Consider the following 16,396-nt stretch of genomic DNA (forward strand, 5'->3'; position numbering starts at 1 on the left):
GTCCACGCCTCCTGTCCTGCCCCTGCTGCCCCTTGAGTGACATTGCATTTGATAGGCGTAGAGGTGCTCTCGATTAGATAAGTGTGTGTGTGTCTGTGCAGGTGTGCGTGTGTCTGAAAGTGATCCAGAGCTGCACAAGGTCATTTATTTTATAGTGATGGCCCAACCCCTGTTTAACTTTCACCAGTCAAACCAAAGGATCCATTAATCAGACAGGAGAGCAAATATATCTCACACACACACACACACACACACACACACTTAGTGAGCATGTTGAGCAGGATGAGTTGAACGACACGACAGCAGGAGGATGTGAGGCCTTTAAACGTCCATCATGTGTCGTCCAAACTGAGTTTATCGTTCAGTGTGAGTCCAAATCTTTCTCCCCTGTCTGTTCGTTGGTTGTTTTTTATGTTTATTAGCAAGATTACACAAATATACAAGACAAATTACCATGTAACTTGGTGATTGGATGCAATTTGGATCAGGAGAGAACTCAATCATTTCTGGCTGGGATCCAGTTCAGGAGGAAGATCCAGGATTTAATATTGCCGGAGACATTCTTTGACATTTTCACTGTTTCCCAGTAAAAACAATCTTGGATCTTGATCAAAAAAGGCTTGTTTATGGGACTGGTTTCACTAGGATTAGATCTTGAGTTGGTGTAGCCTTTTCATGGTGTTGATAGTATCCTGGTGAAAGTGGTTGGGGAATCCTGGTGCTGGAGGAGGAGGTGCTGGAGGAGGAGGTGCAGCAGCATCATCTGCGGCCCTGGCCCTGCAGGCAGAGTTATGGGCGGACAGGGATCTGCACTTTATGATAGCGACACCCGCACAGGTTTTTTTTTCAATCTCACACTCCCTCCTCCAGACTGGTCCTGCATTCATAACCAATTTGTGTGTGTGTGTGTAGAGTTTAATAGGTTATACATATCACATGCGATGGAGGCAGAGGTGAGGATAAGCAGCGGGAGTCGGAGGGGGGGGGGGATGATGAAATGGGGTGATATGGCCTTTTTCTTTAGCCTCAGGTGCAACTGCTGAGCTGTTCATGCATATGTGTGGAGCGCTGGAGTAACAAGGTACCGCCTCAGGCCCGTTCTAATTGGAAGAATAGAACATATCTTACCGACTTCCTCCGTAACAACCAGCTGCACAAACACACACACACACACAGACGCACACACACACAGACACACACACAATCTTCTACTTCTAACATATCGAGGACACTTGTTGGTATAATGTATTCCTGAGTCCCTAACCTCAACCTTAACCATCATAGCTAAAAGCCGAACGCCAACACTTGTCCTAACCCGAACCCAATAGAGCGTCATAGGGCCCGTCCACTTTTAGAGTGGCTCTGGTTCCTGAAGTAGTTTCTCCATCGATGGTTCAGAACTTATAAAAAAGAGTTTTAAACCTGGAACCAGGCCGAACAGATAAATGATGTCATGACGTGACAGTAAAACATTTGATTTGCAAAAGAAATTCGTAAAATGGGCAAAAAGGGCAAAGGTACGAAAGTGTGTGTATGTGTGTTCTATAGTGAAAGATCTACACATCCCATAAACCATTGCGAATGATCCCTTTCAAACCACATCTTCTTGAATTTAACCTTGATTTTAATGTGTTGTAATAAATTGTCTTGTGTAGCTTGTATTTGTGTATATAGTGTTTCATGAAGTGTGTAGTGTAGTAACCTATAGTAACTCTGGAGGATCTGATCATAGCTGACTTGGTTTTCGCAGTTTATGGTTAAACATTTCCATGGTAACAATGAGCTCCACCAATCAATGATGTTATTTCTACATCTGAGGATTGTGGGTAGTGTAGTTCTTCTCCTTGACTTTCACGAATAAGGTCTTTACCTGACAACGGTCCTCACAAAGATGCAAGACCTGTGTAACAAGTTGTCTCTCCTGCTGCAGCTCCGTCCGTGGCCCCCCAGTCCATCACAGTGTCCCCCGTGTCTCCCTCCAGCCTGGAAGTGACCTGGGACACACCCCCCCTCGAGACCCAGAATGGACTCATCCAAGGATACAAGGTGACAAACACACACACACAAACACGTACACAAGTAATTCAAACACACATGCGATCACTGAGGGTAATAGAGTTTCCCACAGCTCGTTTCTGTCTGTGTTTAAAACGACTTCCCTCTTGTCTTGGAGGAGTTTTGCTCTGCTGCACCTTCAAGTGCCCCATAGAGAGAGAGAGAGAGAGAGAGAGAGAGAGAGAGAGAGAGAGAGAGAGAGAGAGACTTAAGTTAGAGGAAGAATCTGAATATCCTTTAATGGTTTCAATATCACTCCACCCCCCGACCCCTTAATTCTCCTGTCCCACCCCCTCGCTCTTAGTACGTCAAACACAAGGTTATCTGTCCTGAGCTTTAGACACATTGATTTCTGCTGGAGCGGAGGGAGGAATGGAGGAAGGAGTGGAGGGAGGAATGGAGGGAGGAATGGAGAAGGACGGAGGGAACGTAATATTTGCAGAGTGAAGGAAGGAGACGGGCGAGTGATCCCTGTAGAATCCTGATTAGAGACGAGGATTCAGAGAATATGGTAAAACTACCAGAGATGGAGGGAGGCTTTGAGGGGTTGTGAGATGGAGGAGGAGGAGGAGGGGGAGGGGGGGGGGTTAAGGAGATTAAGAAAAAGAGCAAAGAGAGAAGGTTGAATGAATTTAAAGGGTTTAGACGTCTGTTAACACACCTGCTCTGTGAGATGAGCAGCACACAGCAGGAAGGACTCACACCAAACTTCACCGCGGAGAGCTTTTCCACAGTCGGGGTTTCCTGGGATGCCCTGGAGGGGCTTGTTAACCACACTGAGGGTGATGGGCGGGGGGGAAGAGGTATCACCAAACCATGCAGGGCCTGTCAGGAGGTGTGTGTGTGATGTTCGTCTGAGCAGCAGCGAAAAACCTGAGGCAGAAAACAGTTATTCTGATTTATTCTTGACCAGGAAATCGATCCATATTTTCCTTGTTTTGACAGAATTTGTTGTTTCTTAGTGGTGAGACTAAGGGTCCGTTTTTTTTTTACATATATGTTTATTAGTTTTCCAACAGGTAATACAACACAAAACAAAAACAAGACAAACATTTGGCTCACACACATATTCAAATCCATACAGGCAGAAGATTCAGGGGTCACCTCCTATACAAGTAAGAACAAATTAAAAACAGATAAGTAAAATAAAAGTATACAGAAATAAAAGCAAATCAATTAAATGGTAAAACAGAGTGCCTCTTTTGAGGCAGAGCATTCTGAGCTATGATACAAACCCTCTTGTGAGAATGGTGGAAACATTCAGACCAACATATGACAGAAAGGGTTCCCATGTTTTACGAAAGACATCATCATTGCTGTGACGTTTACATGTCAAATGGTCCAACACAACTTATTCAAATACAACCCTTTGCCACTGAGCCTTAGATGGAGCTTTATCTGTGATCCAATTCAAAAGAATACACTTTCTAGCATAAAAAGCAAGTGTCTGATAAAGTCTTCTTTTAAATTTGTCAGTGATGGACATGTCAGATATACCAAGTAGCAGGTATAAAGGGTTATTTTTACTGTTAATAGACAGAATCTTATTAATTTCCTGCCCTATGACCTGCCAAAACTGCTGTATTTTTCTACAATCCCACAAACAATGTGTCAGACCACCAGATTCTATCTTACACTTGGGGCAAGGGTCAGGTTTTTAAAAAAGGAAAGTGCACAAGACGCAAAGATCCAACGTGAAGCAAAACCTCCTGCTGCTGTTTTCCATCCTCACCTCAAACCCTTTAATCAACTCCTCGACTGAAGAGATGTTTGTAAAAAAAAATCCATTTCATGTTCATTCATGTCGGAGGTTTTCAGACTAATCCTGAAGGTCTCACTCTCGGAAAACAAAAAAATAAAATAGATCCCCTGCAGCAGCCGAGTGGATTACTGAATCACCAGAAGCATCACCAGAGATATTTCCCATTTCCTTAAAAAATAAAGTATTATAGTAAATTGAATTTCCTCTCTTATCCAGAAGGTAGCACGGTTTTATTTGGGAGTGAGCGGCTGGATGAGTTATTCTGCATCTCATTACTGAAGCCGCTCGCCAAGGGAGGGAGATGGTTTTATGCTGCCCTCAAGTGCCACTCACGAGCTGCTGCTTCCTGGTTCGGAAGCTGTAAATATAACTTATGACGCTTTGTGGAGCTTTCAGTCGGGAATAATAACAAAATGGAGCCGTTAAGTGGCTCTTGGCCGTTGTTTTACTTTATATCCCAAACTGCACAGGAGAGGTTTATGTTCCAGGGGAAAAAAGAGAATGAATGCACCAGCTGAAATTTCATGCAACTAAATTCTGTTTAAAATGAATTTCCGTGAATTATAAATTGGAAAATTTTGCATTAATCACATTTGATATCAGAGATTAAAGGAATATGACAATGACTTAATTCTTGCTAAATATTTGGTGACATTAAAGATCTCATTGCTTGTACCTTGGTCTTTGAACATTGAACCTTACCTCCGCCGAAGGGATCATGTTCCAACTTGACAGATTATCAAGATCCATGAAATATTCTTAAAATTGATTAAACAGTGATTAACATTTTTCTGAATCCACCACAAGATTTGTTGGTTCTGTGGTTTCTTGGTCCGTGTTCCACACTTTCACCAAGTTTTGTAGAATCAGATTTTTTGTAGTTTTATGTAATCCTGCTGACAAACAAGAAACCGGACAGGGGTGAAGTTTGGAGGTAATAATATTTCATGGAGGATACGTTAATTGTTAGGGGCGGTTAAAACCACTTGTTCATCGCTCCCATCATATCTATGTAATCATATCGGGACGCCTAAAACTAACATGTTCTACTGTTGCAATAAACATTTGAACATGAGTTGTCTGATTGAGCTAAGTTATTGAGAAGCTACATTTGCATTTATCTAATTTGATACTTAATTCTTGCTAAATATTTGGTAACATTTATGATCTCATTGCTTGTACCTTGGTCTTGTAACATTGAACCTGACCTCCGCCGAAGGGATCATGTTCCCACTGGACAGATCAAGATCCATGAAATATTCTTTTAAAACATCTGTAAAGTGATTAAAACGTGATTAACATTGTTCTGGATCCACCCCAAGATTTGTTGGTTTTGTTGTTTCTTGGCCCTTGGCCTTCACCAAGTTTTTTAGAATCAGATTTTAGTAGTTTTTGTGTAATCCTGCTGACAAACAAGAAAACAGACAGAGGTGAGATATGGAAGTAATAATATTTCATGGAGGACACGTTTATTGTTCTCATCACTCCCATCATACCTATGTAATCATATTGGGACGCTGAACACTAACATGTTCTACTGATGAATTTGAACATGAGTTGTCTGACTGAGCTAAGTTCGGATCTAATCATGTATCACGTTGTTGTTTGGCCGATAAGAAGCTGATGCCAGATGAAATGATTCGTATCAGATCAGGTTCTGGTGGATTCTGAAATCTGCCAGTAAACGGTTTAATGAGCTGACGACCAGAGTGTAGTCGAGAGCTTTTCAGGGAAGACGTCCATGTGCTTCACTCACACAGCCTCTGACACACTGAAGCTTCAGGCCTGGATTATCAGGCTGTGTACAAAACACTTTTTTCCTGAGTCATTTCTAATGCATGAGGCTCAATCACCTCTGTAACCTGGCTGCTGGTGAGTTTCAGATGCGGCTGCTTGGTTTGTGCTCTCTGCTGCTCTTTAGAACATGAATAGTTCATGTTGATGGAAATGTTTCCTCTTCGTTCTCTAAGTAAGACGGTGAAGCATTTACACCTATCTGCTCTTTCTTTTTCTTTTTCGATTGTAATATAAGTTTAAACATTTAAACCTTCCTTGACTTTCTCAGTTTCCTGAATGAACGTTGAGCCTGAGGCGACTTCCTTCAGAGATCAGAGAACCTCATTGGTCCTTAAAACACACGAGCAACAGGAGGCCGACTGCAGTTCACTCAACGGCCACCAGTGACATTCATAGACAGGGTTTTGTTCATGTTATATATAGAAACTTCAGTAGAAAGATGAGTAGTAATTTTTATATAAGGTCATATATAAAACAAGAGGGACCATTATGAGCAGGAGACGAGCAGCTTTAATGCACCACACTGATTCTGATGCTGGATATGCATTTATATAGGCTGTTTACTGGCTGTGAGATATCAAGTATATTGCTCATCTGTTTGCTTTCATTATTTACAGCCTGTTTCATTAAAAGTGTGTGACCCTGACACAATGTGGAAGTCACACATTCAGGATCTTCTTTGAGGTTTCTTTTTCTCAAAGTCAGTCACCGAGCACATTCCTCAGCCACGTGAAATGGAACCAGGGATTGTGTTTTATCGTGAAAAGACACAATTTCGTCTCCATTAAATTGCCAAATTCACAAGTGACACACAAGGAGCTCTTGATAAGTATCTCATCATACTGGGATTAATAATCAGGTGCTTCTGTATGTAGTCATGTCCAAGATTATTATTTCATTCTCAAATGAGCATGTGATCTATGTGAAGAAATGGAATGAGGAGTGGTCCTCTGGAGCAGGGGTTTTCAACTGGTTTTGTCTCAGGGACCACCATTCTGACTAGAAAGAAATCCGCAGCCCACTGATGTGCCTACGTGTGTGTGTGTGTATGTGTGTGTGTGTGTGTGTGTGTGCGTGCGTGTGGATAGAAGGAAGTTTTAACATTTGGTTTTCCATGTTGGTTTTATTTAAAAACCTCAAACAAATCTAGAAAAACCTGTGTAAAAAAACACAAAAACGGTTGATTTTCAGTGCTTAAGAATTGAAAACAAAATTAAAATGCAGTTTGTAGTTGTACTGCATCTCAGAACCATATGTAGATCAATATATAATGTTCATGACTTAAATGTACAGACATGTAGCCGACATGAGAACGTTAAAGTAACGGTGATCAATAACAATCAACATAAACTGGGGCTACAACTGAAGAGGGAAGATGACAAAGTAATGCAGAATATGTCACAAATGATAATCATACAATATCACACAAACATGTGAGGCCTACTTAAGTTTAACCTCATGATCACCAGCACCTTTATATTATTTTAGACATATTTTTCTTATTTTAGATATTTTTCACGATATTCAAGAGTAATCTGGAAATGTGTTGAAATATCAAAGCGAATTTCGCGGACCCCCTGTAATGCCGTCGCGGACCACCAGGGGGCTGCGGACCCCCGGTTGAAAACCCCTGCTCTGGAGGTTCAACTCTTTTATGACCCGAGCAGTGGTATCTGTACATCTACTTAAAGTGTGTTAAAGTGTCAACGCCATCTAACCCCTTTATAACCAGCTTGTCTTCCTAGTGAAACAATGCAGGTGCACTTGTTTTTTATGTGGATCAATATCTGACCTCAGGAGCAAAAGGACAAACATACACTTGGCAGAGATGAAGTGAAGGAGAGGAGTAAACAGGAGAAGGATGAAGAACAGCGTGGATAACGGTGTTTGTTTCCCTGTGTTGTTAGATCCACTACTGGGAGAGGGACAAGCAGAACCAGAGCGAGAAGGTGAAGGTGATTTTTGTCCCGGACATGCGTGTGCATCTCACCAACCTGACCAGCTACACACCGTACCAGGTGACCCTGACGGCCTTCAACACGGCCGGGGACGGACCACCCAGCGACCCCCGGGGGGCTCGGACCCTGCAGTCAGGTAGGGAGGGGCGACGGTTCTGTTCCCTCAAAACCAAACTACCCATAGACTTATATAAAGACTAGATGTCTCGTTCGACGGAGCCGGACGTCACCACATGGCGCGGCCATCTTGCCAGAGGTTGCTCGCTCGCCCATAACATTGTGTTGTAGTGGTTCTTACTTTTTAAAATAATCATAACTTGTTCAATTTTCAACCGATTTTTAAACGGTCTAGTTTGTTATAAACGTCAGAGATGTAGTTATGACACTGCACAAATTATTACATTTTTTTAGAAAATAACACTTTTTTCAAAAGTATGCAGTGTCATAACTACATCTCTGACGTTTATAACAAACCAGACCGTTTAAAAAATCGGTTGAAAATTTAGCAAGTTATGGTTATTTACCACTACCAACACAATGTTATGGGCGAGCGAGCCACCTCTGGCAAGATGGCCGCCATGTGCGGGACATCTAGTCTTTATATATATATCTATGAAACTAACCACATGATCTGATGTTTCTCTCTGAATTCGTCTCATCTGATTGGTCGTTCTCCACTCTCTCTCTCTCTCTCCCTCCCTCCCTCTCTCTCCCTCTCCATCTCTCTCCCTCTCTCCTCATGTCCTCAGCTCCCGGCCCCCCCAGCTACCTGTCCTTCTCCGAGGTGACGGGGGGAAGCGTCAACGCGTCCTGGGGGGCTCCCCTCACTCCCAATGGACAGCTGGAGGGCTACAGGGTGGTCTACCAGCCCACAGCGCCGGTGCAAGGTATGAACACAAACACACACACACACACACACACAGACACACACACACTCTCACCCTTATGTCAGGCAGGAGACTGACAGTTCTTTCAACTTGTCTGTGTGTGTGTGTGTGTGTCTGTGTGTGTGTGTGTGTGAGCAGGTGTGAGTAAAGTGGTGACAGTGGATGTGAAGGGCAGCTGGCAGCGCTGGCTGAAGGTTCGGGACCTGGTCCGAGGGTCCACGTACACGTTCAGCGTGCAGGCGCTCACAGTCAGCCACGGCCCCCCCCTCCAGACCAACATCACGGCTCAGCCTGTGCAAGGTGAGGAGGAGCACAACTCTGTGCGTGTGTGTGTCCACCCTCCCTCTCTCCCTCTCCCTCTCCCTCTCTCTCTCCCTCTCTTCCTCTCTCCCTCTCCCTCTCTCTCTCCCTCTCTCCCTCTCTCTCCCTCTCCCTCTCAGCATCCAGCCTCTACTTCTGAGGGACAAGCTGGAGCAGACCGGAGTGGACCACCACCTCACTGCATGGATCCTGGACTACCTCACCAACCGCCCACAGTATGTGCGGATACGGGGGTGTGAGTCTGACCTGGTGTCCTGCAGCACCGGGGCCCCACAAGGAACCGTTCTAGCTCCATTCCTCTTCACCATCTACACCTCGGACTTCTCATACAACTCCACTAACTGCTACCTGCAAAAATTCTCTGATGACTCTGCAATCGTCGGCCTCACTTCCGCCGGTGATGACAGGGAGTACAGAGAACTGAACCAGGACTTCATAACATGGTGCCAGCAGAACTGCCTCTAGATCAACTCTGGAAAAACCAAGGAGCTGGTGGTGGACTTCCGCCGGAGTAAACACTCTCCTCCGACACCAGTGAACATCCAGGGAACGGACATTGACATTGTGAGATCCTATAAGTACCTGGGTGTTCACCTAAACAATAAACTGGACTGGACTGATCACACACAGGCTATTTACAAGAAGGGACAGAGCAGACTCTATCTGCTGAGGAGTCTGAGGTCTTTTGGGGTGCAGGGAGCACTCCTGAGGACCTTCTTCGACTCGGTGGTGGCATCAGCCATCTTCTTTGGAGTGGCCTGCTGGGGCAGCAGCATCTCGATAGCCGACAGGAAGAGACTTAACAAGCTCATCAGGAAGGCCAGCAGTGTGCTTGGGTGTCCACTGGATACGGTGGAGGTGGTAGGAGACAGGAGGATGGTTGCTAAGCTATCCTCCCTGATGGACAACTCCTCCCACCCCATGCGGGACACCCTGGCAGCTCATTTACTGTTTACGTTTTTCTTTTTGCTCATTGTTGTTTCTGTTTCTTACTATGTTGTTTTGCTCTTTCTTTTGCTCTTGTTGCGCTGCTGCTGTAAAACCCTGAAATTTCCCCACTGTGGGACTATTAAAGGATTCTGATTCTGATTCTTCCTCTCTCCCTCCGTCTCTTCCTCTCTCCCTCTCTCTCCCTCTCTCCCTCGCTCTCCCTCTGTGTGTGTGTGTGTGTGTGTCTGTGTGTGTGTGTGTGTGTGTGACGTCACAGGCTCCCCTGGGTCTCCTGTGGAAATGTCCATCACCAAGACGTCCTCTGATCTGAACATCCACTGGTCGGAGGGAGACGTGGGAGCAGCTCCGGTCTCTGGATACGTCCTCGAGGCTCGGCCCTCAGGTGAGCTCCTCCAACTCAAAGACAAACAATCATTCATCTCTTTCTCCAGAAAAGCTCCAGCTCCACTTCCACTCTGAACTTTATTTAGCGTGACGCTCGCTGGATTAATTTAGACCTGCTGTGAAAATCAAGTCAGCTGCAATTTTCTAATAAAGATTACCAGAGGTGTAATACTGCGGGTGAGAGTGAGGAGGCTCAGCGGGATCATCCACTGGGGTTTAATTCTCCCCCTGATAATAATAATCAGCACTGTCTGGAATGTAATTTGATTTAAACATTTTCTTGAATCATTTAATGACATTGAAAATCGACTAAATCTTAAATGGAGCGACTTCTCTCTCTCTCTCTCTCCCTCTCTCCCTCTCTCCCTCTCTCTCTTCAGATGAGGGGGTGTGGGATTCCTTCATCAGGCCCCTCCCTCCCAGCAGCAGGTCCGTGTCGGTACAGATGGAGCGCCTGAGGTCAGGGATCAGCTACGAGTTCAGAGTCATCGCTGTTAATCGCTATGGTTACGGCCAGCCGAGTACAGCCTCTGCAGCTCTAGCTGGTAAACACACACACACACACACACACACACACACACACACACACACACACACACACACAAACACACACTGGAGGAGTTGGGTTAATGAACAGGCTGATCCCACTTGTGTGACTGGGGCGTGACTGAAGGTTTATTCTGCTGGATTCACTGTGACTGTCGTTGTGTGCCTTTGGGTACACTGCCATCTACAGGCAGAGTCAGACAACTACAACTGAGCTGAAAGCCCCTTTGTGATTTTTAGTCCGCCTGGTGGTCCGTGATGGCATTGCAGGGGGTCCGCAAAATTCGCTTTGATATTTCAACACATTTCCAGATTACTCTTGAAAATCGTGAAAAATATCTAAAATAGGAAAAATATGTCTAAAATAATATAAAGGTGCTGGTGATCATGAGGTTAAACTTGAGTAGGCCTCAATTGTTTGTGTGATATTGTATGATTATCATTTGTGACATATTCTGCATTACTTTGTCATCTTCCCTCTTCAGTTGTAGCCCCAGTTTATGTTGATTGTTATTGATCACCGTTACTTTAACGTTCTCATGTCAGCTACATGTCTGTACATTTAAGTCATGAACATTATATATTGATCTACATATGGTTCTGAGATGCAGTACAACTACAAACTGCATTTTAATTTTGTTTTCAATTCTTAAGTACTGAAAATCAACCGTTTTGGTTGTTTTTTCACAGATTTTTCTAGATTTGGTTGAGGTTTTTAAATAAAACCAACATGGAAAACCAAATGTTAAAACTTCCTTCTATCCACATGCACGCACGCACACACACACACGCACAAACACACACAGGTAGGCACGGGCGCACGTAGACACATCAGTGGGCCGCGGATTACTTTCTAGTCAGAATGGTGGTCCCTGGGACAAAACCAGTTGAAAAACCTTGCTCTAGACTAAAAGTACGCTTTACACACTGGGAGGTGTATTTCTGCTCCTGTGAGACAAACCGCAGCATCAAGTAGAAACCACAGAAGAAGAAAAGTGAACATTGGCCTGAACTGTGTCCCTCTCTCTGCCTGCAGCGCTGTCCGAGCGTCCGTTCTACGAGGAGTGGTGGTTCCTGCTGGTGATGGCTCTGGTGGGAATCATCCTCATCCTGGTGCTGGTCTTCACGCTGCTGCTGCACGGACACAGCACCAAGTACAAGGCCTGTGGCACAGGTCGGTTGGTCCTGGAAAGTTGAATGTCTTCTAAAAGATGGTTCTGTTGAATATAAAAGCATTTAGTGCACATTAGAGGCTGAATAGAATATTGTTATTAAACTGAACCAGTTTACTCATGACTCAAAGGCGACATTATAAATAAAAACACACATATGCAGATGAGTAGCAGATAGTTGAGCTAAGTACAGACACCTTATGTAATGATAACCCCAAACACACACACAGACACACACACACACACACACACACACACACACAGACTCACTCACTCGACTTCCAAGGTCTCACATCTCGTAGCAGAAAAAGAAAATATCTCCTCAATAAAAAACAGAGCTAAGATCAGAGTTAAGCTTCTTTAAGCTGCCGGAGTCGTGACAGTCCTGTAAATCTAAGTTACACTCTCATCTCGGCTCCGACTAACAAACTAGAATAACACTCAGCGATCGTCAAGGCCCAACATTCGTCTCGTGAAACCATGTTTAACTAGATATTTATTTGGATCTGCTCCAGCTTGCACACACTCGTAAATACCTGTCTCCTAAATATGTCAGATCTTTTCTCATCAAGATCCATGAATTACGCTGAGAAATCAATGAAAATGTTGGAAAGCATCTTGCAACGTTACAGGAAGTAAAAACAAATCCTTGATCCTGATATACACCAGTAGGTGGATCACTGAATCCCTCCAACAGTTTCCATGGTGACTAGTCTTGTTGTTTATGTGTAATCCTGCTAACTAACAAACAAATTCACTCTGGATGGACGGGTGGATCGTGTATAATCAAACTGATAAACCTTTATTTGAGACTTAGACTTTTACAATTATTCAAAGCTTAGTATCAAGTTTTGCCTGAAATAAGAACCATTTCAATCAATAAACACCTTGTTTTTGATTAAATTGATGTAAAAGCTCCTAAAATTAACAAATTCATTGATTTAATGATTTATATTATTTCACAATCCCGAAATCTCACTCCACGATGTCTCAGTAGGACGAACGCTCCCCGCCCCCCCGAGTTGAAGGACGAACTCCCTCCTTGTTAGAACCAAACACCATGAGCTTGTGATGTGTCTCCCAGCCGCTCATCCAAAGCTCCGCCTCCTTGTGTTGATGCTTTTCTTCCTGTTTACGTCGTCTCCTCTCAGGCTTCCGTCACATTCTCAGCAGCCGGCACAGCAGCCACTTTGTGTGTGTCCATGAAAATCACACACAATGAGTCCTGATGAGCAGGCTACATCAGGACAGATGTTCACGTTAATGCCACAGCAACCTTTCCCAGTGATTGGTGCCTCAATGATGAAGCTTCTCTTTGTGGTTCCTGCCTGGGAGTCAAATAATGCATCCTAGTTTCATTTGCCTCTTATTCTCGTGCCCGAGAGGCAGCTGAACACACAATGAATAAAACAAGAGACAGCACATAAACAGCAGGACGGAACATCTTCTGGGACATGTTTCAGCTGCCGTCCCTGAAAGTGTCTTCTAGTGTTTATCCGTCTGACTCCTGCTCTTCTTTCTTTCAGGGAAACACGTGTCCACGGCCGAGGAGTCGGTGACTCTGGACAACGGAGGCTTCACGTCTCTGGAGCTCAACAGCAGGACGCTCAACACCAAGAACTCCTTCCTGAAGAAGAACGGCACCAGGTGAGCACTCACACACACACACACACACACACACACACATGGGGTTGATCGAAGGACAAGATATATAACAGATTGTGTGTCTGTGTGTGTGTTTGTGTGTGCAGATCTCCTCCCAGGCCCAGTCCAGGTGGTCTTCACTACTCTGATGAGGACATCTGTAACAACTACAACGGAGCGGCGCTCACGGAGAGCACCACGCTGACCGAGAAACCCACTGAGGTGTCGGAGTCAGAGGTAAATCACTCTCTCTCTCTCTTTCTCTCTCTCTCTATCTATCTATCTATCTATCTATCTATCTATCTATCTATCTATCTATCTATCTATCTATCTATCTATCTATCTATCTATCTTTCTATCTATCTATCTATCTATCTATCTATCTATCTATCTATCTATCTATCTATCTATCTATCTATCTATCTATCTATCTATCTATCTATCTATCTATCTATCTATCTATCTATCTATCTATCTATCTATCTACGTATCTATCTATCTATCTCTATCTATCTATCTATCTATCTATCTATCTATCTATCTATCTATCTATCTATCTATCTATCTATCTATCTATCTATCTATCTATCTATCTATCTATCTATCTATCTATCTATCTATCTATCTATCTATCTATCTATCTCTCATCTCTCTCTCTCTCTCTCTATCTATCTATCTATCTACGTATCTATCTATCTATCTATCTATCTATCTATCTATCTATCTATCTATCTATCTATCTATCTATCTATCTATCTATCTATCTATCTATCTATCTATCTATCTATCTATCTATCTATCTATCTATCTATCTATCTCTCATCTCTCTCTCTTTCTCTCTCACCAATTCGAACCCACACTTTGTAACTTGTACTGAGCAACAGCGCCCTCTGCAGTCGGAGCAATTAAGTGTTTTTCAGTTGGGAAAAAAAAGGGCTTATTCGTGTGTATTACTGTGTTTTATCAGTAATATGTTAATATATGGTTTTCGTGATCCAAAATTCTCACTACGGGTGTGAAAAAAAAAAACAGATTGGATAGTGAAACAATAATGGTTAAAAAGTGGCAACAGTTGGGATCTAAAGTCTCTGCTTCAAGACTAAGGAAGTTTTTCTAGATGTCCTCGAGTCCCGTCTGCCTCAAAATGACAAATAATAAGAACTTAAAAGAAGATATTAGTGATGACAAATCTGGTTTCTCCCTTTATAACAGACACTGAGTAACTGACTCTGTAGCCAATTGAGAGGTTTTACACTTGTCAATCATCAATGCATCTTCACATCACTGTTTATAAATGATCTGTCTTATAGATAAACTGACCCCTGCTCTCTCTCTGTGTGTGTGTGTGTGTGTGTGTGTGTGTGTGTGTGTGTCTTTGTGTGTGTCTTTGTGTGTGTGTGTATCTAGTTAACGGACAGTGACTACGAGGACGAGCAGCCGAAGCACTCCTTCGTCAACCACTACATGAGCGACCCCACCTACTACAACTCGTGGAAGCGGCAGCCCAAAGGCCTCAAGGCCATCACGGCGCCGTTCGGCTACGAGGAATGTGCCGCGGCGGAGACGGAGCCGTACTACCAGACCGTGGTCACCCAGCACAGCACGGGCGGCGCCTACACGCCCACGGGCCAGCCGGCGCACACGCACGTCAACCCCAACACCAACCCGCCGGGATCACGCACCCCTGTGACGGGATTTTCCTCCTTTGTTTGACTTTAGAGACTAAAAACCTGCACAAAAGTGATACACACACACACACAGACACACACACACAGACACATGGACACAAAGTGTAGCTGACGGCTTCAGAGGAGAGAGGGAGGACACGATGAGGAGGACGAGTGACGAACCTTCACGCCCCAAAGAACTAAACCCACTCAGCTTCACCCTCGTTCACAGAGATCTTCACAGTGTGTGTGTGTGTTGCTCTCCTGCTCTTCTCCTCCGTCACTGTGCTCGCACACATGCAGTAAATGTTTCCACACACACACTCTCACACACTCATTTCAGAGACTCTCCCACGAGAGACGGACCAGTTTGTGTAAATGTGGACGAAAGAATTCCACCTCGGACTCGGTGAACCTGGAATGTTCTGCACAACGCTTCTTCTTCTTCTTCTTTGGTTTCCTGTATTTACGCATAATTGCACAAATACACACACACACAAACACACACATCTGCATTTTCTTATGCCCTGATTGGAGGAACTGGGAGAGAGGGAACTCAAGGAGTGAAGAGTTATTTAAAAGGAAGCAGCAGGTTTCATGGACTGATTCATGTGCGACACAAACACTGAGCTGTCGGATTTAAACGACCACAACCTGGAGGAAGAGAAGAAGAAAAAAACAACACAATGGATAATCATGGTGTTTGATGAAGGACGCAGAGCGAGTGTTCTTCAGCACCAATTCTCAGTGAGAACAATGTTGTGTGGTTTCCTGGAGCGACGTGTGGGGTTTGTGTTGGAATAAATGAAGAAAACATGTATTTTTTACCGTCTACTGCTGTTTAAAACACCCACCCCCACCCCCCCGACCCCAGGCCATAACGCTTGCACTGAGCCGATGGCCCCCCATCTCATCTTTACCCTGCTGAGGTTTTTCATTTTTTACAAGTTTGAGCGTGCGTGTGCGTTTCAGTGTGTCACACGTGTGTACAAGCATGTGTGTGTATATATGACGACCCCCCCCCCCCCCTCCCGTTTGTCGTTCAACGCTAAGCAAAGTGTGCCATTGTGTGTATGTTTGTATTTTTAACATGGATTTTGTACAGGAAAAAAAACCTTTTTACTGTCGTACGTAGCTCAGCCATGTTTGTGTAATTCAAAGCTAATGGTGGAAACGATGGATCAGGGAGAAGAAGAAGACGAAGAGGAGGAGGAGGAGCATTCAAATAAACGACTGGAACATGATTACAGGA

The 16,396-nt window shown here is 44.1% G+C and overlaps 1 protein-coding gene across 1 annotated transcript in view; it reads left to right on the top strand.

Moving 5' to 3' along the window:
- The window catches only part of LOC133015820 (protein sidekick-1-like), a 195,781-nt gene extending 180,591 nt beyond the window's left edge, over positions 1 to 15,190 (top strand). Inside the window, exons 37-46 of the mRNA XM_061083097.1 lie at positions 1,931 to 2,046; positions 7,522 to 7,708; positions 8,322 to 8,459; positions 8,598 to 8,759; positions 9,988 to 10,113; positions 10,496 to 10,660; positions 11,698 to 11,835; positions 13,360 to 13,480; positions 13,585 to 13,714; positions 14,885 to 15,190. Coding sequence (XP_060939080.1) covers positions 1,931 to 2,046; positions 7,522 to 7,708; positions 8,322 to 8,459; positions 8,598 to 8,759; positions 9,988 to 10,113; positions 10,496 to 10,660; positions 11,698 to 11,835; positions 13,360 to 13,480; positions 13,585 to 13,714; positions 14,885 to 15,190 — 1,589 coding nt within the window. The remainder of the gene's footprint in view (positions 1 to 1,930; positions 2,047 to 7,521; positions 7,709 to 8,321; positions 8,460 to 8,597; positions 8,760 to 9,987; positions 10,114 to 10,495; positions 10,661 to 11,697; positions 11,836 to 13,359; positions 13,481 to 13,584; positions 13,715 to 14,884) is intronic.
- The last annotated feature ends 1,206 nt before the right edge of the window (positions 15,191 to 16,396 follow it).

Source organism: Limanda limanda, chromosome 2, assembly GCF_963576545.1.
Source record: "Limanda limanda chromosome 2, fLimLim1.1, whole genome shotgun sequence".
Classification (NCBI taxonomy): Eukaryota; Metazoa; Chordata; class Actinopteri; order Pleuronectiformes; family Pleuronectidae; genus Limanda; species Limanda limanda.